This window comes from Sturnira hondurensis, unplaced genomic scaffold (assembly GCF_014824575.4).
Source record: "Sturnira hondurensis isolate 20B ecotype Veracruz unplaced genomic scaffold, ASM1482457v3 Scaffold0008897, whole genome shotgun sequence".
In the NCBI taxonomy this organism is placed as follows: Eukaryota; Metazoa; Chordata; class Mammalia; order Chiroptera; family Phyllostomidae; genus Sturnira; species Sturnira hondurensis.
This window is the reverse complement of record NW_028081528.1, coordinates 782998-810130: the sequence shown is the minus strand read 5'-3', so window position 1 is coordinate 810130 and position 27133 is coordinate 782998. Positions and strand designations below refer to the sequence as shown.

General features: G+C 37.3%; 1 protein-coding gene across 1 annotated transcript in view; it reads left to right on the top strand.

The window, feature by feature from the left end:
* DGKB (diacylglycerol kinase beta) overlaps positions 1-27133 on the top strand; it is a 610815-nt gene that overhangs the window by 125103 nt on the left and 458579 nt on the right. Inside the window, exons 5-6 of the mRNA XM_037056254.1 lie at positions 9511-9664; positions 24279-24419. Of these exons, the coding sequence (XP_036912149.1) occupies positions 9511-9664; positions 24279-24419 (295 nt within the window). The remainder of the gene's footprint in view (positions 1-9510; positions 9665-24278; positions 24420-27133) is intronic.

The window sequence follows — 27133 nt, the reverse complement described above, 5'->3', positions numbered from 1 at the left end:
TGCGTGTTTGTTACTCTCTCTGTTTTCTTGGTCTATCAGTATCCTGTGAGTGTGGGATGTCCTCTTCACATTTTCTGTCAGTATGTGTTCCTTGGCTCAAAGCTAAGTTATGTTTTCATAACTCCCTGGGTTTCCCTTATCTCTTACTTGGTTCTCTGTACTATAGTTTTGTTCATGTATATAGCTTTTACATTCAGACAAGTAAGTTGCTTCAATCCCTTAATAAGTAACCTGGGAATTTAGAACCTACATTTTATACTGCTGCTGCCTACCGTAATATCTTAAATATCTTTAACAAGGATATTGACACTGATATAATTATTAGCAATAATATAAACACTCTTTTATTGTAAGCTATAATTGTCCTTCCAGAACCAAAACAACCTTTCCCATTAAAGAAAGCATCTGGAAAGTATAACAGAAAACGTGGTCTTAGGAATCCAACTGAACTGACTTCAAATTCCACATCTGCCACATATTAGCAGGTCTTGGACGAGTTACTTAGTCTTTCCTAGCCTCAGTTTGCTTACTTATAAAAAGAAGAGAGTGTCTGCCTTGTGGATTTGTTAAAAGGGTTAAAATCTATGAAAAAGAATTACCATATTTTTAGAACTATAAGATGAAACGGACCATAAGATGCACCTAGGTTTTAGAGGAGAAAAGTAGGAAAAAAATTTTGAAGAAAAAATGTGGTAAAATGCTTAAGAACCTGTGACCCCACTCCACCACCACCAACTCCCAGCGAGCCAGGTAAGCTACACTGGGACTGTAAGACACACTGCTCCCCCCCCACACACACATTTGGGCAGGTGCATCTTATAGTCCAAAAAATACGGTAACTTCATATCTGACATATAGGTATTCCATTGATATTTAAAGGCAGTGTCTCTTGGTCACACTTTAGCAATCAACTTGATTTCATACAAAAGCTCTGGAGTTTGCCTGAAAGATAAAAGTGAGAATATCTAAGATATACCCCCAAACAATCCTGTAACTTTGATGTTCTCAGAGTCTCCCTTTTCTCAGCTATAAAGTGAACCTAATACTGGTGCCTTTTCCAGCTCTCATTTCCTTCTACAGTGAGGTTGGGTGGACTACGTGACATGGGATTTGCTTCCCTGCCAAGCTTGGCCACGATCCAGAACGCTGTCCTGGTGGGAGAGTTATGGTGTCTGTTGTATCCACTACTCCTACCACAACTGCATAAATGCCAGCCCAGTCCGTTAGCAAGGAGCGGCAGTAGTGTCCTCCGGCGTTTCTGTTTCTCTCCCCTATTGCCGTGGAAACAATTTCAGCCATCTTCCTCTTCTCATCAAACCGGCAACCAGATCACAGTTTTGAAAACATAACCAACAAATTGAGTAATCGAATGCCTACTACAATTCTGTTATTAACTTGATCTTGACTATGTACTAGTTATTGTTGAAGTATATAACACCTTTCATTTCAATAGTCAACTAATGTAGCTTAGAATGAAATCACATCCAACAATTTGAGAAGATATTTATATAAATACAAGAGATTAATTAGTTATATCATTAAACATATTACTTTGAATGGCTTTTTGAAGGTTTTTAATAATTGTACAGATGAGCAAATCTCAACATTTACAGAAATACAGTATCTTTTATCTATGAAAACATATAGAATTTGAGAACGGATTATCTGTTACATTTTATGCTAAATTGAAAGCTTAAATCAACAATTTGATTGCCTCACTGGGCTAGGTAATGTGAATAACAATTGATGTGTTTCTCCCCTAAACTTCTGTTCTGAACATAAAGAAATTTAAAAATAAGTATTTAAGATAATACTAATTGCTTCCAACTGCTTGTTCTACAAGTGAGTTGTACAAACAAGCTTACATAATGTGGAAATAAATTAACTCCATAGTTTTAATAATGACAGTCAACTTTGAAATGTGGAATTTAAAGACTCTATTTATAGTGTTCTTTGATAACATGTATTCAATAATTTATATAGGAGTTAAAACCCAGGTTAGAAAAAAACTGATGCTGGGATGTTCAGGTAATCTGTTTGCATTTTTTAAAAAATAAGTACAACAAACACTTTAGGTGTTTGCTATACCTAGAGTTTATTTTTAGGGTTTGTCTATTGTTTTTGTTTGTGTATTTTTATTATGAGGAATAGCTGTTTTGAATGGGGCAGTAAAAAGATACTAGGGGAAAGTAAATCTAGAGATTTGGATAGAAAAATCTTAGAATGTCTAAGAGTTTTAAGGTTTTTTAATAGATAAAGAAAATCAGAAATAATATTTTTAAAATTAACAGGTTAAACTTTCCGTTTAGAAAAATACATGCAAAAGCAATGCAGCAATGTGGACAGTGGCGAAGTCGAAGAGCAGACCAGGTATGAGTTAATAAAGCAGTACAACGAGGTGAGGTGACCCGGGACAGCGCCCGAGATTATAATGGAGGTTGCGGCAGATTTAGAACACTTTTCTGATATATGTTTAAAAAGAATAAGTTCCACTTGGACTGTCACAGGGTATGAAAAGAACAAGAGTCAACTCAGATTTTTGAAGACTGGGTAAATAAGTAGATGATAATGCCATTACTTTTATTTATTTACTTATTATTTTCTAAAGGTTAATTTATGTATGTGTGTATATGTATTTTTTCATTTATTTTTCAATCATGGGTTGATTTCCTATATTAAACCTCAGGTGTACAGCATACTGATTCGATATGTATATACCTTATAAAGTGACCATCACTTTTATTTTTATACTTTATTATGTATCATTTCTTTCTGAAATGGCGAGATTATTGATAGTCTAGTCAATGCATTGATAGTGATAAATGAGAGGCAAAGTATGTCACGCTATGTGACTATTGGAAAACCTGTCCATAATTATACTTTGGTCAACTGTATTATAGTAAACTTTGAAGTTAGAAATGTTTACATCCTGAGAGTTTTTAGACCTTGCCAATTTATTTAACTCTATGATCCTCACGTATATAGCAGTGATAACAGCCTTAATGGGCCATGATGGGGACTAGGTAGAGTCTACACATAACCAAGTTAGTGTAGTTGCTAGAACACAGGAACCTTGGGTATTTTCCTTACATGCAACAGATATTTTAATCAAATGTCTAGTGTCTCCTTCCCAGTTAAGGATAGTGGAATGTATCACAGGCTACGAAGACTGTAAGGAGAGATGAGAAGCTAAGGAGGAGTTTGGCATAAAACAACCACCGATGAAAGATAAACATACAGAAAGTGACAAAAGCATTTGGAACAGAAAGAAGTGATTGGATTGCATCCCAAATGCATTTATTGCATCTATAGTATCCACTTGACAATGTTTGGTCCTATGGGAGAAACATAAATGGTTGGGTTGATCTTTGCTATCAGAGAGTGTCAAACTAATACATCTATTTCACAGATTGCTGACAGAATGCTTTAACTCAGGGAATTCTTATACTTTGAAAATAAATAGTAGGTTCCTTGACCCAGTAGTAAAATCTTAGTCCCTCATTATTACATGTTGACTGAGTATTGCCCAGTCTTCTATGCCTTTTCAACTTGATGTTTTTCACATACTAGCCCTTGGAGATTTGGGCTTTGATAGACTCAAAAGAAAAAAGGTGATGGTATAGCATATATTTGACATCCTTTCAAAGTTTTGGTTATTATTAGTTTTTTGTTTTGTTTTGTTTTGTTTTAGTCTGCTTCAATATTAAATATAAAGCCATGCACTATTACACTTTAAAATAATCTCATTTGAGATTTATTAAGCAAAAGAATATACTCCTGCAAAGTTACTTTTTGTATTCATTCTATCATACAACTTCTTATCATCCCACCTAAATCAATTTTTTCTTGCTAGATTGCTTAAAAAGAGGTATTTGAATGGAACTTTACTTTTGCTATTTCAGAGTCCATACTTCAAATACATAATGAGACTCTACAATGTAAAAGACATTCTATCGAAACTGTGATACAATGTCATGGTGGACTTGTAGTCTAGCAGAAGAGAAGATAAACTTGTAAATTTGCCTGCACGCATTTCTGCATTAAGAGAGCTCCCTTTTGAACTTTTCTTTAAAGGTGAACATACAAGTAAACAATAATTAAAAACTAACATTATTATATACACATAGTTGTTCAAGAAACTCTTGCTGGGTTTTATTTTTTTTTTTCGAGGAGAAAAATTACTTTAAATTCTTTAGAGTACAAGGGTGTGCCTCCGTAACCACTCACACCTGTCCGAGTGACGCCACCGAACGTAGGGGACAGTGTCACGCTAGAGTAGATTGCAACAGAAGAGCAAAACCTAATTGGATACAGACCCTTGATTACAAGGTCATGAAGATCATGATAAATACATTCTGCTTAAAGTTATTTTAATCTATTATTTGCATCTGGTAATTACACACTAAAATAATTTGGACTATCATTGTTTGTTATTCTTGCTACTTGCTGTCTTTTACTAAAAAATACACTTCTTTCTACTGAGGCTTTTTTTTAATTTAACTCTTGTTCAAGTACAGTTTTCTTTCTTAATAATTGTTAGTCTTAGGTAAAGCTACAATTGATTGATTATGTGGTTCTGAGGTGGTATGCATGTTTTCTTTTGCCATAATTAATTTAAAAAATTCCAGGCGTCCGCACTTTTCACTCTCTCTGTAAAAGAAGTCTGTCTTCGACAGTTTTAGGGGACTATCCAACATTTCACTATCAAACATTAGGGACTCTCTGATATTTCAAGTTATGAATAATCAATTGTAGTGCACAATTAGCATAAGGAATGAGACGTTTAAAGTGTATCTTTTTGTGAAAGTATTTTAATATCAAAATGTGCCTTTGAAACCTCAGGAATTTTGTTATGCTACATATTAATTTATATACTTTGGCTCCATGGACTTTAAGTTTTTTAATTTACCATAATTAGTTAACTATATAAATTTTATGGCCACACTGAAGTGGAAATAGTGAAGAAAACCACTGGGTCATTTAAGTTATTACGTATCTCGTTTGCTCAGAGATCTTTTTCCCAGTTGCTAACATAGTTTAGTATACATTGTCGGCCCTCAATCAACACTTGTTGAAAAATGAGTTAAAGTCATTTCTTTGTTCAAGGTTTTTGTTAGCTACTTAATCTACAATTGTTAAATGATTCATTTTTGTCACTGAAAGATCACTTATTAATTAATATGATCATACGACTATAACGACATTGCTTGTATTGGACAAAAGATAGTCCATATTCAGTGTCCACATTTTCAGACAAACTTGTACCCACAGCTAATTAATAAGTTTGTCCGATCATGTGATTTCCTGCTGCAAATGCTCCAATATCTGTTCCTCTCGCTCTGCCTTCAAGTCATAAGTTTGATGGTCTGATGTCTTTTGTGACCTGCGTCAGTCCACACATCACCAAAGATTGTATCGTTAACCTCCTACTCCTCTGGTGCTTTCTCCTTCCTCATTCAGGCTCCTGCTCCCGTCTCCCTCTCCTCCTCACTGCGTCCTATGGTGATTCCTCTAAGCAGGAGCACCTTCACACCTCAGGGCATTTGAACTACCTGTTTTGTCTATCTGGGATATTCTTTCTCCAGATATGCAAAGCTCTGTCCCATATTGCCTTCACATCTTTATTCAAAGAACAAATTCTCATTTCCTGATCATCAGATTTGAAACTGCGAGCACATCCCTCTGAAATTTGTAAACCTTTGTCATCTGTATTTTTCCTACAAAATTTAATGTCATCAGACATTACATTTAGCCGATTTTCTTGTTCCATTCATTTAGAGGATAATCGCTCGATGGAGGGATTTTTACATATTCCAGTAACAGCTTGTCCCGGTTCCTAGAGCAGAGCCCAGCACAAAGCCGGTGCGAAGGGGCACCGAGAATATTTGAGAAACTCATCCAGTTCCAGGATGAGAAACTCTTTATCTGGAACTGCCCAGATAAAGTAATGATAGAATGATGGCATTTATTTTCATTCACTTTGAATCTACTCGGATTAGCACTGGTGCCATTTCTTTAGTATTAACAGGGATTTAAAAACAAAGGATCCAGATGGTTAGATGTACAATAATAATGAAAGGCATATAGAAATGTGATTTAAATTTGTGCCAAATTGGCAGCAACATCGGAGCAGCTTCATCAGTCTGTATTCTTTACAGATTCTCTATATCATCTCCCTAAATAGTCTGTGGATGCTCCTTAGGGAGAAAAAATTAAGAATAGTTCTAAATTTTAGGCTTTGTTCAGTGTGTGTCTCTGAGCTTACAGCCAATTCAATTAAGCGTGCCCCAGTGTTTTTTCATTAGCATCTCCTTAGGTACACATTTAAATGATCTCATTAATTTCAACACCACAATGTTCAATAACAAATTCTGATTCTGCTACATGACAGCAGTAAATACACCGTACTTAACTTGGGAATGTTCTGCTAAGCCACGAGATAAAAAATTCTATAGATTGAGGACAGTATCTATCTACATATGGAAATGGTCAACATTTTGGACAACATAGAATTTTAGGAGAGATTTGAGCACCTTTTTACTAAGTGAAGAATAAGATGGGTTAACCAGGAAACAATAATTCCTCAATTAGTAGGACATACTGAAGCAGCTAATATTACTCACTTTGAAGAAGTTTTGGTTTGCAACATTGTAATTTGTGTGTAATGATAGGAAATATAAGAGAAAGGAAATTTGCTCCCTTCAACACTGTAAAAACAAAGATTTTGAAGAAAGCAGTTTGCATCATCAGTAACACTTTAGAAATAAATAGAATTACATCATCTCATAGAAATCCTTTAAGAAATGAAGAAATTCATATTCCATTCTTATGTCTATAATAGGCTTTTATTTTTAAAGTAAGACAGTCTGTTTTTAAATTCTTGATTTCTGAAAGCAACAATTTGCCAATATTGTCTGATTCAGAACAATTTTATTAAAATGTCTAAGATATTAAATACCGAGGATTTGATGTAGGAAGATACAGTGAATTTTCCAGTTTTATTGAACAATAAAGAGGAGGGCAAGTTATGATAATAAAAACCTCTATCTAACCATGAACTAATGCTTCCTTTTATATATTCATTTTATTTTATTTATTTTTTTTATGTTATGGGCCCAAGGGTGCATTACATACCCTTTACATCTATTTACATTGATTTATTACATTCAGACAACAACCCTGAATGGTTGATTTTATATGCAGATAGTTGAGGGTCAGGGCTGTCAAAGAATAAAATTAAGAAGCTATTTTTTTGCTTGCTGAGCAAGAGAGAGCTGCAGCATGTGAGAAAATTTAGAAAGGTCTCCTGGTAACTGAGAAAGGGACTCGGAAGTGATGTGTTGCTTATTAAGAGAGGTGCCATACCTGCCCAGTGCCCTCAGCTCGAGAGTGTTGGATCCAAGTGTTGATGCAGGTAAACTGACTTCAAACTGACACATGGCTGGCTACAAAAGACGGGATGTGGAAGGAACTGGAACTGTGAACCTGTTGCTGCTAACCACCATGCCCATGAATATGTTCGTCACACAGACTTCCTATAACTGCGATAAAATGAACTCGTGGTTGCCCAGGGGTCTTCAAACATGTTGAAGGTTATGTCCTCTTTTACTGTTGGTCACTCATCCATCTGAAAGCGGATTACTTCTCTTTCCAGGGGCTACCTCTAAGAAACCCTATCTGTAATAATACGAAACCCTATTAGTAATAATAGGTGCCCCTGCCCAACAGAATGTATCTGTAAGCAGCATTCTGGCAGGTGATGTCATCTGTGTATTTCCAAATGTTGGTTTCATTCATTCCGGCAACTTGCTCTTTGAAAATATTTCTGGTGTATGAGGCTCTTCTTAGATTTTTATATTCATAGTTTTTAGTTGTGTGGTAAGGCTGCTAGTAGAATTTAAAAAAAAAAGTATGGTAGTGGTGATTTATTAAAAATGGAAGAAAATGAAGTCTGTACTACTACCAATATAAATGTCTGAAGCTCCCTTCTGAGAATAAATAATCCAAGCAGACTAAACTAACCAGAAATGCCACATTAATGTGTAGACAGTCTTAGAACCATGTAAATAAAGTGAAGATTCTGGCTTTATTTTTTTATTGGCTTGAGATTATATTAGGGACAAAATTATACATAGTACGTATACTAAATTTGTGTATGTTCAAATGAACAAAAATCTACTTTCTCTAATGATAGCCCTGTATATCATATTCCATTTAAGCTTTATTCAAATTAATATAATAATAAAATTGGTTATTCTCGGTGACCTTACCTCAGTATTATTACATATGAAAAATAGACTTTTCCTATCCAAAATACCAGTTTAAGGAATTACTTTTATTATCATCTGCCAGGAATTTGAACAAAAATTATGGGCATCAGTCTGCCAAATTTTATTTCTGCCTTATTTTTAGTTTCATCTCTGGTTCATTAAACAGGCTAAGGGGAAAATGCCCTTCAAGGGCTTCCTGTGAGGCCTCTAGTCCTTGCACTCTCCTGACCTGGATGGAAGTGGCTTGTGTTCTTGCTTCCTCTCTGTAGGTCTCCTTTTCTTTCCAAATGACCCACTGATGGGACCTGGCACGGCTTCACTGCTGTTCAGTTCCATGGGGTCTACATCCATTTCAGAGGAAACGGTTACTTGTCATTGCCCCTGTGGTCACAGGGAGGGTTGGCTAAGCCTATATAGTGCCATTTACTTGCCTTTGCCCTCTGTTTCCCAGGCAGGAGTCAGATGTTGGCTTACTGCCCTCTTCGAGAAGGCAAGCTCTCAAGCTCTCCTGTGAAATTCTCTTATTGACTTGAGAGGAGAAGGTGGCTTCCATCACCATTTCCCTAAGTAGGCATGGAGATCCTCAAGTAGCCGTGGTTGTCTCCAAAAGAAATGTCTGCTCTTCTATAACCCTCCTGTGAGTTAGGGTGGGCAAGGATCTTGAAACAGCCTTCTTGGAAAGCCTGCATGGGAAGTATTAGAATTTCAGTTTGGAATTTTGTATCTATTGACCTTGATGTTAGGGTGACACTTTACTATCAATGACTTTTTTTCTGAGTCATTGAAAACAATATTCACCATCAGAGACAAGAAAAGGAGATAAGAAAAAAACTTTCTTTTTTGGAGTAGTCAGGAACCTGCATCAGCACCTTCACTCTGGCGGCCTGACTTAAGGTTGCGACAACTCTGTGGAATTGGGAAGTTTAATCCCAATTTACAGAGGAGGAAACCAGGACTCATAGCGTAAATGTTTAAGGTCATACAGATACTGTGGAAATCAGGTGCCTGATGGAATGTTCCTCCTCTTCCTGCTACGTGGCCAGAGGTAAGACATGTACATTTGATTTACACACGGATGTTAGTAACCCAGGACTGTCTGAACTAGTTCTCATCATATAGCTTCCTTCCTTTTGTAGACTTGGAAATAAAATGAGGTCATTTCTATTACTAATGATTTTGAACGTAGCATAGAATCTTAACGTTGGCGGAGTCGTAAAAATATGTATTTGATGTTTTTCAGACCATAGATTTCGAAGGGTTCAAGCTCTTTATGAAGACATTCTTAGAAGCCGAGCTGCCAGATGACTTCGCAGCGCACCTCTTCATGTCATTTAGCAACCGGTTTCCTCACTCCAGTCCAAATGTAAGAAGTAAGCCTGCTCTGCTTTCAGGTGGTAAGTGTGATGATCTATTTGAACAGTTTACATACAGTAAACGAAAACTGGGAGGGAAAATCAGTATCAAGTTTTCTGTGACACAAGAAATGATTTGCCTAAAAATTACCTTTGTTGCAGGAGTTATAATTTCATACTAAGATTGTGCAAAGTAGTTAAAATGTCTCTGAAATAACAGCTAAGCATTTGAGAAAGTGTATTTTATATCACTTGTCATTCACTGTTGTCAAAGTCTTTGTTTAGGAAGTAATTTTAAGCGATACTTTCATCAAATATGGAAAATTTCTCTTTTAAATTGGACTATATATATGTATATACACACACATATATAAATGTAGTAACAAAGCAGTTATGTCTAGAGAACATAATATTTAAAATACATTTTGCAAAGTACCAATATACTTTTCAACTGTTACATTTGTCATTTCAGACAAGGGTTGATTTTTCTCTTAGACAATTAATTTTTGTCACCATAGGGATGATTAGTTCTTTTATTGTGCATAGCTTTTCAGAGATGTGTAACACATTAATTCCATTCGCTAATTATATCATTCTCCATTCAGTCAGGAAAACCGAAATCTCACCATATAACTCTAGAGGATGTGAAATAGGAAATTAGTGAAAACCGTGTTAGAGAGTTGAAAAACCAGAAAGGAACGCTGAGGAAATGCAGAGGTAGAGCCAGCAGCTGCCCCTAGGTTGGGGTAACAACAACCCAGACGCTGGAGGAAGGACCTCGGAGCTGGGATGCAGAGTTCTGAGGGGAGGGTGTGGTCTGGCAGATCTTGCGTCTGACTTCCCTGGAGGGGGGTGTGTTCTGGCTGGCTTCGGTAGTTTAGGAGCCTGCAGCCCTGGATGTCAGACCCCTTAGGACCATCCCCATGGTCTGTGCAGGATCTTGTAAGGAGAGCGCACTGTGCCTTTTGTGGCATGGAAATAAGCAGAGACTAGAGCCTGTTGCTGGTGGAAACACATGCTGCAAGGGTGAATGGTGGCGAGATCTAACAGGAAGTGCGGGTTGACTAGCAGGAACCAGCCCCTTCTCTTCCATGCCTTCTAATCTCTGTGGTGCACCCTGTGAGCCTACCTGGTTTCTCACCGGCAGTGGAGAAGTGTAGTCTATTGGGGCGTTCCCCACGCTCTTTGATCTTAGGTCTCTTTCGTGCCCTTGCTATTATTGATAACCCCAAAATGCATTTATTTATGTGGGTGATATCTATTGCTCTTTACCACCTTCAAGATGAGATGGTCTAAAAATATCCATGAGCAGCCCATTACATGCTAAAAAAAAATACATATCTTTTTGAAAAATGACTTAAAATATTGAGAAGAGGGGCATTGGTTTTACGTTGTTGCAAGGTCTTTAAAGTTAGGCCTCAGTGAAGTTAGCTAAATAGCCATACTTGCTTCTCTGTTGCCATATCGTGTGTCATGGAGCCTCTAGGAAATGCCACTGTCCTCTCATGAGAGAATGAGAGTGAGAAAAGCAAATGATATCTCAGAATCATCACTGAAATTATTTTGACATTATAAACCCCAGGAAAGGGGCCTAGGGAATCCCAAGGGAGCCACTGAGCATCATCAAATAGAAGATGGAGGAGTGAGTAAGGAGAGGAGGAGAAGTGCGAGGAACTTCAAATCAGTGAACATTTTAAAACCTATCATTAAAACATCGATGACTCAGCCATGCAGAGGACTGGGGCAATCCGACGAAGAGTCCACACGGTGAACCCCTATGTTGTGCTGTGTCCCCTTCTGTTAACAAAGTTAGTATGTTTTTCCTACAGCCATTTTGGTCCAAGCGTTTAAAAATGAGCATACACCTTCCACACACTGTATTTTGATCCCTTCAACATCTATAAAAACAATGTTTATCCTATCCTACCCTTCAACTACCCAAACATAACATATTTTAGTCTCTAAAATAATTCCCCTGGCATCATGAATTGAGAGACTCACACTTGCTGTGTTTCTCTGAGACGGTTCCATCTAGCCTGCCCTTGAACGATGGTGCCGGCACTTTCCAGAGTTCTGGGCTGAAGGTCTTTAAATGGGGCAGTTCCTTATTCTGATCTAGAAATTAATACTTCCCACTTATCCATTTCATGCTTTGAATGGGTATCTTGTACCTTAGACACAATAAAATAACAATGTTTTCCTTATTTACTCGTCCATGAAGCAATGCTGTCCTTGGCTTTAAGAAAAGAGAAGGTGGAACAGTTTTTAGTATGTTGTCTCTCTGAGTAACTGTGTCAGACAGGATGGAGGACACAAAGTGCTCAAGGCAGCATTGTCAGTCCAATCTCAAGCCCTTTTTTTTTCAAATAGCGTATGGCAAGTACCACACAGAAGATGTCAAATTTGCAAGGAATAGAAATCAAATCAGGTCAAAAAATGGAAAAAAAATTAAGAAATAATAGCTTGCACTTGATTTGGGGCATTCAGACCTACTTGAAAGGAATCGAAAGAGAGCCTGTGTGATTTTCACACGTCAGTAATGGACGAAGCTGTGATTCATTTTCTAAACGTAAGTGTACAGTGTCCATTGTGGGGCTTTGCTAACTATCAACTGAACAGTGTGGTCTTCTCAGTAAAAGAAAAACAAAATTTATTCTTTCTTTTCTGTTTTTTAAAATAAAATGTTATTCTTGTTCATGAATAGAAATCAAGTATAGGAGATAGGTAAAAATAAAAAAATAGTTTTTATATAATAAATTTTTTTTAAATGTAAGTAGGTATAAAGGTTGTATTTGTAGCTGTGCTTTGTGGAATTTTTTTGAAACATCTTGTTGCAATATGACTGCTTCTTATCACTGATGAAATATTATAGGGTGATTACTTATGTTTCCATGCTTGACTTTTAATTTCTTAAATATTTTATTTATTTATTTATTTATTTGTTTGTTTATTTTTTAAAAGATTTTATTTATTTATCTTTAGAGGGGAAGGGAAGGAGAGAGGGAGAGAAACAACAATGTGTGGTTGCCTTTCGTGTGTCCCCTGCTGGGAACTGGCCTGCAGGGAACTGGCCTGCAACCCAGGCATGTGCCCTGACTGAGAATCGAACCGCGATCATCTGAGTCGCAGGCCCGCGCTCAATCCACTGAGCTACACCAGCCAGGGCTATTTTATTTATTTTTAGAGAGAGGGGAAGGGAGGGAGAAAAAGAGGGAGACAAACATCGATGTATGAGAGAAACATTAATCAGCTGCCTTTCAAAGGTCCCAAATGGAGACCTGGCTCCGCAAGCCAGGCCTGTGCCCTAACCTGGACTTGAATTGGTGATCTTTTGGTTCACAGGCCATTGCTCAATCCATGGAACCACACCAGCTAGAGCTGGACTTTTAATTTGTGAAGGTATCCTTACTGCACTCTCTTTTTGATGTGATCATAGCCTCTTCTGCTTCATTGTAAATGCCAGGTCCCTGACCCCTAACCCCTTTGCTAGTGCAGTGATCAATTTGTGATCATACCTTCGTCTCTAAATTCTACCACTTGAACTTGTCTCTCTACAGAATTGTTCGAGCATGTGGAAAATTTGATTTTCTGAATGTGGCTTATAAACCTTTAGCTATGAATCAATATTATAATCTCATGTTTTGGTTCCTACAACTTGAACTCTGACAAAAAACAGAGAGAAATTTTATAAATTTGCTGATCGTTGCTGCTACAAGCTCCTAACACCCAGTATTAACACGGTCTTAACCATTTTGTAAAATCTTTTGTAAAATGTATTTATTCTTTATATTCTCTGCTAGATCTAATAGGTACAACTTTGCAAACCTTTTTTAGTGTATGCAACTCTTTCCTTCTCAACAGATGACATTCTTCTCTTCACATCACATAAAAATATTCACTAACATAAAATACCTCAGTTATTCCCTACATAACCCACGACTGTTTCTTCAGCTCGCAATGAATATATTCCAATTAGCTGTATTCCATATGGACTCAAATGAGGTATGTTTGAAAGTCAAGTAATTGTACTCGATGCAACCTTGCTTCTAATTCCTGTCTTCTCTCTTGCTGAAGGGAACCCAATTATCTATCAATTTTCCAACACTAAAAATCTTGGATTCTTCCTCCCTGCACTGCCTCATGTTTAGTTAATTCCAAATGCTTTGTATTACTCGTGGCAACTACTTCTCAGACTTTCTGTCCATGTCAGTTTGATTCACTATTGTTTGCATTATAGGCAGCCACACTCATGGACCCTGAGAGGCCCTGACTTCACATCTCCAATGTGTACTTTCTAACACAGAAGCCTGATTATATTACTCCTGGTTTCCCAAGTGTTCGGCCTTCACTATCACTTCATGGAATGTGTTTCTGTTTTGTTTTTTTTTAACTGTAATTTTCCAAGAAAATTCAAATCCTTGATACTTAAAGCCAATAAAAGCAGAGTTGCTTTGGTGAAGGGAGGCAGGGCGGGAGAGATTTCATAACAGGGATTCCTCGTCATCATTTTGCCTTCTCCCCATGTTTTGAGATACCTGCCCCCGAATTGCCCTTAATGAGCCCCCAGGGCCTGTGCAATGTCATTAATTAAGCAGGTGATAAAATCTGAGTTGCACAGCATTAAGCTGCATGGCGTGGTGCTTATAGACTCTGCAGCCTATAGACTCTGCCTACCTCCCAAAGTTGTCTTTCTGCTCCTTGCACTCCAGGCTCTTTCCATGTCCAATTATTTGCTGACTTAAAAATTCTACACTTTCCTGGGATTTTGAACTTTCTGCCCACATTTCACAGTAAAACCTAGCTTTTTCAAGCCCCAGCTAATGCTTCACTCTAGTTCAATAGCACATGCTAGAAATGTAATAATCGATAAGATGGGTTACTTAGAGAATGCAACTGGAAACCACCCTGGAATCCTTGTAGAAGTCACCGCGTCTGCATCTTGTATACTAGCTGGTGCATCTCGACTCTCTCCTGTTCTCACCTATGCCAAACTTGGCAAAAACTCTGGGTATTAACTACCTTCACTAAATCATCATTGTTTTTGTATAGGATAGTAATTAATTGCAGTAATCAGTAACCTATTTTATCTAAGAACGCAATAATTAAAAAGGAACATGGTATGATTTGTTAACTGGTTCAGATACTCATACTATGCATTCCTATTGAGCTTCACATGTTTAAAACATTGACACTATAATAGTGAATGTCCATTATTATCCATGGGTCAGTGTGAAAAGTTTTGTTAAAGTTTCTTACTAGTTGCTTTATAAGGAAGAGTGAGAGAGGATTTTCCTAGCACCCTTTAAATGAGGTCACGTGGTAAACCAACCAATTTTAGATACACTTTTTGTGCCAGGAATTCTATGGGAAAGCTCAGGGTCTTTTAGAGTAAAGCAGAGAGACAGACAATTAGGTGATCAAATGCATTACAGTGAAATAAATGCTGTGATCTCCTTATTAAGATGATATGACTAAGATTTTAGTCATCAATGGAAATTATCGTGGCGAAGTAAAGGTAGGTGCTGGTATGGGTGGGAGAGAAGGGGAAGGGAGTGCCAAGAACAGAAGGCACCCCGCACATTTTTATTCAAATATAAAGAATGTCCCATCAAAGAACAAAACACAAATTATGTAAGATATTCAGTATTTTTCATTCAAATATGTTTATTAATAACTTAAGCTTGTCACACATGATTCAGATTGCTGGGGATCTATCAGTGAGTGCAATACAACACCCCCACCCCATAGTCTTACATTCCAGTGGGGAGAGAAAGACTAATCAATAAGAAAAAATATTTAGCATGTCAGGTAGTAATGAGTGTTATTGGCAAAGATGAATCATATAGAAAGTGTGGGTCAGAGCTGAGCGTGACTGACTGAAATTGGAATAAGGGTGATAAAGAGGTGGTCCCCAAGCAGATGGTAGTGATGACCTTGGGTGTTTTAGAGACAACCCGGAGGTGGGTTTGAGGGAGTGACCTTAGCAGAATCAGAATCCTTATGGCCTTAGGGGTTGGAGGAAGGTAAGGGAGTGGGGACATTAAGAGATTCTGGTCTGTGCCTTAGATTACCTGGACTACTATATGGTCAAGAGACTGGAGGAGAAGTGCTGGAGGAGAAGGGGCCAGGGAGGTCACCAAGGCCATGTGATAGAGTTTGGTTTGTCATGCTAAGTTTGGAATTTTATCTAGAAGAAATTGGAAAGTTGTTAAAAGGTTTTAAGCCAGAAAATAATCACATTGCCAGTGGTGTGGTGGCTACCATGATGGGAATTGAGGCCGGAGGTATATATATCCAGAAGATATTTAGGACTGAGAATAATAACTATCTCTGAAAAAGTTAGGGTACTTTTTCTTTGGCCCCTTCTCATTGCCTGTGTGATGTGACAATGCACACTCATTTTGGGCTGTTAAGCTACATTATCAGTTGTGGAATTCAGCTTTTTTCATGTTTTCTCTGCAACCAGAGAAATGCAACACCAAGTGCCTTTTTTATGTAGAAAAGTAAAAACAATTTCTTTTTGTCCATATGGAAGTTAATCAAATTAAGAACAGAAAATTACCCAGTGAAAATGAGGTACTTGATCCTTTTGGAAATATTCTTGTGCCAAATGACTTTAGTGAATGTTCTTGCCAAAAGACACACTTCATTAATTGTGCTGAGAAGAAACTATTACTCTTATCAGAACTGTCTTGAGGTTATTAAAAATTGTGTGTGTGTTTGCATGTGTGTACTTTTTTATTGTAGGTAACCTTATGGGTCTTCTCTGTCTAATAAGCTAATTCAGTGTCCACAATGCTAAAATGGGCAGACAAGGTCCCGAAAGACCCAAAGTGTACAGAGTGCAAGGCTTTATGGCTACCAAATAGGGAAGTTCTCAGTGCCCTGTAGGCATTAAAAGTATAGTTTCACATTCAGTAATGTTGGTGTACTTTTACTGTTCGTAATAATGATTCTATGTGGTCTGTACAGCTTACATACCTACATACAAATGCTCTAGAAATAAAAAGAAAACAATGTCTATTTATTGGCCAATTAGCATTTATTTATATCAACCATTGCATTTGTTATGCTCCTTCAGTATCGAAGTCACACTTACAGTTGTTAGTAGTAGTTATTCGAAAATTACTTAACTCTACTAAATCTTCTATTATGAAACCCTGAAAACCCTTCCCTGAAACCAGAGAAAACCCCACAACATCAAGTGCCAATTTATGATAAAATTATTGTCAGTAAAGGAAAAGTTGCCCCATAACCTTCCCTTTAATTATTCAATATTTTGAACTTCATCATTCAGATTGATTTATTATTCTTTCTGAATGTTTCAAATAAAAATTTGGTATTTGAATTTCTCATCTTTAGTATTAGATGTATTCACCCAGGACAAAGATGTAGTTAAGCTACAACTTAATACTTGCATATTACATGACAATGTTTATTTTGAGATTTTCGGACTGTCCTGTTCATGAATACTTTTTACAGTTTTTGAGATTCTAATAAGGGCAAACACAATTTTCAGTACTTTGCAGAGTCCCAGAGCAATTATAACATTTTAAATTTGTGATATGCTCTAAAAAATGCCTAGTAATGGCCAGAAAATATGCAGCGTTACGGAGCATTAACTTTGATCCACTAGAATGAGAGCTCTGTGAAAATGGGACTTCTCGTCTGCCCTGTTTGATGCTTTATCCTCCGTGCCTAAAACCTGGTTTTAGGTCCTTAATATCTATTTTGGTTCATGTTTATAAAGGGCATGCTAGTTATACTCCTCTCAGAAAACACAGCCATCAGAAACCTATTCTTAACCTCTGAGGTAAATGTGTATATACGTATGTGCCTGTCTATGCATGGAAATGTGCATGCCCACCCACTTCTCCCAGACATGTATTATAATGGGTGCCTCAGGGAATGGTGTGGACATAAGAGGAGCATTTGGAGCTCTCAGCCATGTCTAAGATTTCTAATTTTCCTTCCAAAAGTTTATGAAATAATCAATGTGTGCACTTTCAGAAGTCTTGAAAACCTGACTCTTAAAACAAAAGGTCATTTATTGAGAGGCAGTAGACAGATTCCTTTGATTTATTTCTTCCTTTCTGGCCTCACAAAATTGCACTTACAGCATCAAATCCCAGTTTAGACTGCCTTTTGAATGTGCCTGTACTGCTTGTCTTTGCCTGTTTGGCTGAATGTAAAATGGAAATAATAACTGCATCTCTCTTACTTGATAATGGGACTTAAAAACGTAATGTATTAGGTACGTTATAAGTGTTCAATGAATGCCAGCTACTCCATTATTCCTTAAAAAGATTATTTCTCAGTGTTATAATTTTGCAGATATAGGATAAAGGTCAAGTTCGGTATACTGTTTTTTTTTTCTAAGATGTCATACATTCTGAAAGAATACAGTAAAATTTCAGTACTGTATTCAGTACTTAAAATCCCAGTATTAATGGGATTTCTTTATAATGTGGAAAAATAGAAATGTTGGTGTTATGACCTCTTTTAATACTTGGTGGTTTTATTCCCATACTTAAATATATTCAAGGAACTCAGAGTAATTCAAATAACTTGAATTCTTTAACTACAGACCATATATTACCTGGACTATTCAGCATGGTAGCCAGCCCCTAATGCAGCCATTTAATTTACATTGAAATAAAACAAAAATTAAGTAACTCATTCACACCACTCTCCTTTCACGTGCTCAACAGTCACAAGCGGTTATACTACACTGAGCAGTACGCATATATTCCACTGCTGTGAGAGCAGAATATTCTACTGGACAGGACTGATGTGGGCATATACCATTTGGAACTGGAAAGCATTACGTTTTAACTGCTTTTTTTTTAAATAGTCTTTAGAGGGGAAGGGAAGGAGGGAGGAAGAGAAACATCAATGTATGGTTGCTTCTTGTGCATCCCCTGCTGGGAACTGGCCCCTGCCGGAAACTGGCCTGCAACCCAGGCATGTGCCCTGACTGGGAATCAAACCGCGATCGTCTGGTTCGCAGGCCCACGCTCAATCCACTGAGCTACACCAGCCAGGGCCGTTTTAACTGCTTTTGAAACAAGCCCGACGTTTAGAGTTAGAGGACATGTCTTCAGCTCTTGACTCCCCCGTTGCTACTGAACCATCAGCCATTTACTTTCTGACTTTGCAACCCCTGCGTCTGTAAAATCACTGGTTGTGTCCAATAACACTGCTCTGTGTAGGTGTTGTTGGCTCACAGCCAGAAGTGTTGTGACTGCTCTTCCCTCAATAATAATGACTCAAGACAGGGCTGTCCAACCTTTTGATGTCTCAGGCCCACACTGGAAGGAGAAGAGTTGTCTTGAGCCACACATTAAATACACTGTGATGTGTGATCACAAAAAAGTCTCATAATGTTTTAAGTAAATTTACGATTTTGTATCGGACCGCATTCATAGCCATCCTGGGCCATATGCGGCCCATGGGCATGGGTCGGACACCCCTGCTAGAACATTATCCACAATGCTTTGAGTCCTGTTCCTTATAGTTGTTTGTTTGGGGGGCTTTGCCAACGTCTAGTCATAAATCACAGTACGTTTTTAGAAGGGTGTTGCTGACCTCAGTTTCTTGTCAGGTGCTGCATCCCGATGCCTGCCCTCACTTTATGAGGAATCACAGTGGATTTTACATTTCTTGTTCATTTCCAACCTAATTTTGTCTGATTTTGCTTCTAGTTTGCATAAAAACAAAAAATTAAAAAGATAATTATGTTATACTAAGACCAGCATAATTGGAAAGGCAACTCTAAAAATCACAAATTGTATAATAATACTAAACATCTGTTTTTACTCTTGATTATCTGTTGTTCATCATGACTAGTAATATGCATATGGGAAGTAGGATTATAATATGTGACAAATTACCTCATAAACTTGATAAATTTCTGCAGATTGAACCAGTATTTAAGAAAATGGAAAATTCAAATTGCCAGACTGTTTTATTGCCTTAGAAGTTTAGAAATGTAATTTATGTTGTTAGCTTTGAATATTTCATTCTAGTAGATGAAAGAAAACTGGATAAGATGCTAGTGTTTTCACTCTCTGAAATGCTAGTGTTTGAAAAGAAAACTGGAGCAGAGGTAGTAATGGAACCTGTACGCAAAACTTATCCACTAATCATTGAATCTTGAAACTGGCGTTAAGAGTATCTCTTAGAACAAATCTTTCCAGAAAGATTTTTCCAGATTATTGTTTCCAGAAATAGAGTGTCTAGATCGGGATAAAATGAAATGCGTGTGCTCAAAGGATATAATAGTAGGCAGTATTCAACTGGACAGTTTTTTGTAGTTAAACCTTGGGAAGGAAAGAATGTTTACATGTAAGTATATGTTTTAGTGTATGTACTAAAATCATCATAAAAGCAAAAAAACCCTCAAAGCCCAAGGTAATTTTTCCTGATAAAACACACACTCTAAATACAGTGCTTACGGTCTGCTTTATTCAGCACTTTGTTGTGCACTGCGAATATATGAATATATGTATTCACACATACATGGATATGTGGATGTAAACGGTGTCTCTCTGTGTGTGTATACTTGCTTCAATTTGTCAAAAATATTTAAAAGAGCATAACCTTAGGCAGGTCAGAGAACATGCAAAGTGGGTGTCAGTCAATTGCATGATCTTCAGAGCTAAATATTGACCCCTTGAGGCAAAAGAATCATACTTTTTTGTTTTGCCTAGTTTCACATTCAGTTCCAAATGTAAGGAGAGGGCTTTAGCTACAACGGAATGGGTTAAAATGGAATTTGTTAATGGGGGGGTAGTGTGCACTTTGCCTGCAAAGTCCGTCCTGCCCCCCCCATGGATGAAAGTGAAACTACTAAGATCAAACAATAGATAGCATTCAGAGAACTATGGGGGCTCAGTCAGGGTCAGATAGCTAAGGAGCCATAGAACTTTGAGGAACAAACTTCTTTCTTGGGCCTTTATCATTTAAATGAGAGCATTCTAAACAAATAAGGTTTCACAGGATTTTTACATATTCTTTCTTAGGCCTGATTTACCCCATACCACTCTGGCAAGGCAAGGAGCTGCACCGTCTCCCATCACAAGTTTTTAGGCTTAAGTGGATTAGAGCCAGGCAGCGCTTCTCCCAGACAGAAATGGGGACTCGGGCTATGTCACAATAGCAGGGGGATGAGGGTCCATCGCTCCCTCTTTGTCTCAGCCCCACTCCCCCAGTCCTTCCATGATGGCCTCCCAAGTGATTGTGTCTGGCTTAGGTTGCCCCTCTCTGTGTGAGGAGTCTTGTCCGTGGTGGACATCGACCATGCTTTGTGGGCAGGGGAGGAAGCAGAAGCAGTGTTGCTACCAGAGACAAGCTTTGTCTCCTGTGGCTGGCATTCCGGAGGTCACTCACTCATCCTTAGCCATGGGGGGTGGTTATGACTCCTGAAACCATGCAGAGCAGACCCCAACAAGGTAGATTTTTGAGTCTCTTCCCTTTGCTGCTAAAGAGAAGTGTAGAATCCTTTTACCGTCTCACTGAAGAGCTACGGGCAGAGAACCAGGCGGGCGATGCCTTGTTTGCTGTGTGCGTTGTTTCCTGTATGTTCTAGACAATCTTCAGCACAATCTGCTTAAAAGGAAAATGACTTTTTATCAGGGCACTGGAGTGTCAAAGATATGGATGGGAGATATGTAGTGGAAAAGACCTCCATCCAGGTTTAGGGAATGGGAAGAAATGAGAAATGATAGAGTAGGGTGTAAACAACATTCTCTATGCAGACAGATTGAGGCCCAGGACATACTTTTAGAAAATTCAGTGAAACTATTTAGAAACATCTTCACCACATAAGAGAAGGTGGGCTGATCTTAGGGAGTGGGTGGGAGCAGGACAACCAGTGAGCTTTTCCGTCAGTTCCACACGCAGAGATGTAGCAGAGTCCAGCTGCACAGATCACTTTGTTATAAAGTAGTTGTGGAAAAGGTCTTAGTGCATCTTTTTTCTTGATTGCACCCCATAATTCATTGCCAAAAGTAGATATTTTACATCTCAAATTTGGTATAATTGGAGCTGACAAAGATTTGATTAGTTCTTAAGTTTGTACTTTTGTATATGCTCATAATTCTATTTATATACTTTTAAATTCTTTAAAATGTAAAATTATGACAATTACCTACATAATGCAGCTTTTAGTTTACAACACGTCATGGACAGAAAGTGGGAACTATTTACTCATTTTGTCAAAATGAATTTTAGTACAGTAACAGGTTTCTTCAAAACGTTGGGGCTAAATATAAGTTATATATGTATGTTCATGTTCAGTATGTATATAAATTACATACAGGAAAAGCAAACAGAAAATCATGTAGCCTCACATTCTCCAGTTGTTTATAGTCAGTATTATGAAAGCTTATAATGGAATACCATGCACCTTCGTTTTACAAGTATAAACACATGATCATCAAGTGTTCTAAGTAAGTGAAACGTATAATGCATTTGGCATTCTTTCCAACAAACGTGGCATGCTCTTTTTATTCTTTCTAGATTTATTTTGAGTTTTTGTAGGAAAGATTTAGAACAAGCTGATTAAATCACTTCAGTATCATAAGGGGGAAGCTAGGAATAGAGGATTAGCTCAGTGGGCAGGGTGAGTTAGGTCATGGTTTATCTGACCATAATTTAAGGGCTCTGTTCTCCAAGGCTGGAAGTTACGGTCATGTCTATGTTCAGTGCCAAATTGTCTTTTATTGTAAGATGATACAGCTTGTTCCTGCAGCTAGCAAAGCTTTAGTTTGTCAATTAGAAATAGTAAGGTGAGTTTTTTTCCAAGTTCAAGATTGTCTTTAACTCTTTGCCCATTTTTATCTTTTGGCTTATAAAATAACTATATTACTTTGTATTAGGTATACTGTGATGCTTCTGTTAAGGAAGAAAATTATTTCTTAAATATTCATATTTGTTTTAATAACTATAAAGAGAAGTAAAATAAATATGGACCATAGAGATATTTTTGAAATAAATACAACTTTGGTAAAGAAAATGGAGGAAAGGTATAAAGCAGTATTTCTCAAACTGTGGGTAGGGCTACGTTAGTGGATAATTCTTTCAATTTAGAGAGTCTTTGATAGAATTTTAAGAATGAAGTAGAATAGAAGAAAAGGGGAAGGAAGGAAAAATATTGGTTCAGTTATGAAACCTACTAATTAATGATGTGCATGTTTGTATAAAATGATCATCTGGATGAAAGTGCAATTTTTTTTTCTTCCTCTTAGTGTCAGTATTGAATCAACAATAGTCTGTAAACAATTACTGTAGAGGAAAAAAAGGATGGGTTTCTAGCTCTGAATCCCTGGGAAATGAGCCCCTGTGAGCTTCTTTCTCATTTGTGAAACGGGAGTCACAGTCTACCTCACAGGGTTAGGGTGAGAGTTAAGTTTGAGGGCACCTGCTGAAGTCCTCGCATGTCCTACTACATATTACCCATTCAATAATAGCATTGCTTTTGCTAATAATAATGCTCTTGCTTTTCTTAGCAATAGCATTGCCAGTGATGAAACTAATTCGTAACTGTTAGCAATGCATTAAATAATCTGCTGGCTATTTTGAGACGAATGGAAGAGATAATGGTTAATGAATCGGAGATACACATCAAAGGGAGTAGAACAGAGCAAGGGTGTGATCAGGTGGACCTGTGCTAAGGAATGGCCATCTTGTAGAACTGTATTTGGTTGGGATTATTCCCTCTATTCAAGTGACTCCTGGTTGATTAGGAACACAGTAGGCATTCAGCCCATTAGCAGTCGCACCCAAACACTGGTGAGGCAAAATATACCTCAGAGGATAATTGGGGTTTACCTTCAGGTCTCATTCAGTACATGTGATCTGGTTTCAGAGGCTTCTGTATAAGACGGAAGTAACCATTTACTGTGAACCAGCGTCAGTGTCATTATCACCAGCCAGATAATCTGTAATTGTCAGCTGTTGTGAGCATTAAAGTTCTCGACCCTTGTCTTGGAATAGGCACAGTGATTGAGTTTCAGAAATTAAGTGTGGACTGTATAAAAATAAACTTCAGTCATATGTTATTAGCTCTTTACTGGAATGCCTGCCCAGTGTATCCAGGTTTTTGTTTCTGTCCTTTTCTCTCTTGCTTATGGGCAGATTCCTTTGACAGCAAAAAGGATCGTATTCGTGGTACTTGCAAATATTTGGCATAAATGTTTTTATGAATGAATGAGCCCCGAATAAATCATGTTGAGACAGACCCAAATTTCTTCCTCAAGAAGTTTTTCTTTTTTTAATAAGCAGCCAATTTTATGTATCTTCTCATCTGATTTATAGCTGTGGCTGCCAAAAGCAGAGGCAGGTGGAATAGGGAAGTGGTTCCCGGTATGTTCAAATCTGCCTACCGACTCACCCTGTGTGATAGGGCCCTGACCCTAAAACTCTGCATTAGGCAGCCAGAGCGGTCCTCTGCCATCAAATGCCAAGAAACTGCATCGTTCGCAACAGCCCGTACAGGATGTCCGACTGCTATATTGGAGCCCTGAGAGTTTGGTTATCCTGTGGAAATATCTAGCTCTCCCCAGGGGCTGTGCTCTTAACTCCCTATTTGTCTCCCTATTCTGAAAAACACTGAATATTTTTCATAATATAAAGACAAATATTTTTGTTTCAGGTCTGAGAATGAACAAAGGCGCCATCACACCCCCTCGTACTTCCCCTGCAAATACCTGTTCTCCAGAAGTAATCCATCTGAAGGACATCGTCTGTTACCTGTCCCTCCTGGAAAGAGGACGACCTGAGGACAAACTGGAGTGTATGTGTCTCTTCCTTTGGTTTACTTGTCACAGTTGGGGGTTAGGGAAAGGGAATGAAAATTGATTAACTTAAAACTGTATCTACTATGATTATCTCAATTTTTGTTAAATAAAGGGATCTTGATGCGTAATAAAAATGACTGCAATTGAAAAATCAAACAGTATATTAATAATATTGATTGATTTCAGGCTATTTATCAAGTTTAATATATTATCCAGTATTTCTTGTCTAATAAGTGACTTAAAAAAACATTGCTCAGTTTGGTAACAAGATTATATTGGAAAGTATACTTTGAGTTATTTTGAAAAAGGAAAAAAATATTTCTAGGACATGAGGAGGTCTTTCTGTTAGTCAGCAAGAGGGTTCGTGTTACAGTACAAGCCTTTCTCCCTTGGAAATCTTTCTTAAAAGATTTAGCCCTAACGCTTAAAAAATAATCTGTATTGTATTTTTTCATTACTATTTAGTCCCCTAATGCCTCCCTCCCCCAGCAATCACCACACTACTGTCTATGTCCATGAGTCCTTTTCCCATTTTCTTTGACATGAACAAATGATTTCTTAAATGCCAAACATGAGAGTTTCATGTATAGAAGCTGACTCTGGATATTATCAATAATTAAACAATAGCTACTGTTTGCTTCTTCTATGATATAGCAGGTGTTTCCTATAGAGGATTTCTGTCTAATTGAAAGAAAAAAAAAATTGCTCTTGCTTATAAAATATAGTCATCGAGCTCTCTCTGGTGGCAAATGGTACTCATTGCAATGCAAGAAAATTAACTCATAAGTCAAGTTGATCATTTATCAATCATTTCTGTCCCCAAAGCCCTTGCTACCTCTAGGACTGGTGGTTTGTTCAGTGATCTGATTAACTTGGTTATATTAGATATTATTAAAATGAATTTAAAAATTTGGCTACTGAAATGATGGTGAAGATAATCAATCCTAAATGTGATATTTCTAAAGCAAATGTGTTGTCATGTCTCAGAATTATAATTAGGAAGTATGTTTAATTAAAGTTAATAGTAAACTATTGATGAAAGTTTTTCTATTGGTAAAGAATTTTCAATAGTATGATTATTCAAGTCACATCTGCTTATGAATAAGATATATTAACATTACTCTTTAAGTAAATATTTATCATTCCTAAATGTTGAATATTTGCATTTCAAGATTTATTTGTATTCCTAAGAACTTTACAGAAATCTCTCTCCTTCCAAAGTAAATATTAATGTTCAGTGAATTTCTATTGAAGTTACAGCCAGAGAAAAAGTTTGCTCAGGTGTTATCAGGACCGTGTTAGTGATGATTTTAGAAATACAAAGACATTTTTTTCCCCAGCTCTGAGACTGACAGCACCATCCTGCCTCCCCAATGTAGTCTTTGTGTTACAGATTAATTATTTTAGGTCAATGAGAAGTATCTTTTTAAAGCTAGAATTCCTAAGAGGCGTGCTTTCAAGTTCTCAATTTTTGTCTATGAATCAACCGTCTTTGTCTGCAGTTACAAACAGAACGCTTACTCACAAGTCATTCAAAAACACTTGGTGAATCAGGTCAAACCTGACCTTCTACTTACCTACCTCAAGTGTTACCCAACCCCCTTCCTTCTGTTCTGACTGCATTTTCAAGCTCTTTTTTTAAAATGTATATTTTATTTATTTTAAGATTTTATTTATTCTAGAGGGGAAGGGAAGGAGAGAGAGAGAGAGAGAGAGAGAGAAACATCAATGTATGGTTGCCTCTCATCCGTCCCCTGCCGGGAACTGGGAACTGGGAACCGGGAACTGGCCTGCAACTCAGGCATGTGCCCTGACTGGGAATCAAACCTCGATCGTGTGGTTCGCAGGCCCGCACTCAATCCACTGAGCTACACCAGCCAGGGCTCAAGCTCTTTTTTAAGCTTTCGCAAGATTTAGTTGTACTCCTTTTTTTTCTTAAACATTTCTTCAGACTCTCCTCATAGGCAGACTTGTTATGCCCTGGCACCATTACTGTGATTTTTGCCCGAATCTTCAAGGTAAATGAATTTCAACCTCAGAAGCACATTAAGGTATATCTGTGTTCCAGCTCTCTCATCTCTTACTCTCCTCTCCTCTGAAGGACCTTACGGTAGTCCTTAATTACCTGGAATTTGTATTTAGTTTTAAAGGCCAATGTCTGGCCCTTTCCTAGATCAATTAAATCAGAATCCATTCCCCTCACCCACTTTCTTAACAATGTTCTGTTCTAGACATTTTAATTTTGCTACAATTGCACATTTATACATTTCTAACATTCATGCATTCTTTTATAATTACAGTTTTTTAAACGTTTTTAGTAAGACTTTAAATAAATTAAATAGTTCTTCATTTAATAGGTACTTATTTCCAAAATAGTTATGACTATTAAACACAATATAAACTAGAGGAAAGAAAAGAAGAAAAATAATTAAAATGAACACAGAAATAGATATGATGAAGCACCTAGCATAATTAACTTTTGCAGGTCAAGGCTCAATTTGGGCCTTGATTTCCCTAATCACATGCATCCTAGCTTTGATACTTCCCATCTGAGTGATGTGAGCATATTAAAAAACAAACAAATAAAAACAATGCATTACACCTCAGTTTCTACATCTGTAAAATTGCAACAAAAATATCTCTCGTATGTTTGCTATGAGAATTAAATGAACTAATATTTGATCACTTACATTTCTTCCCATATTTTAGT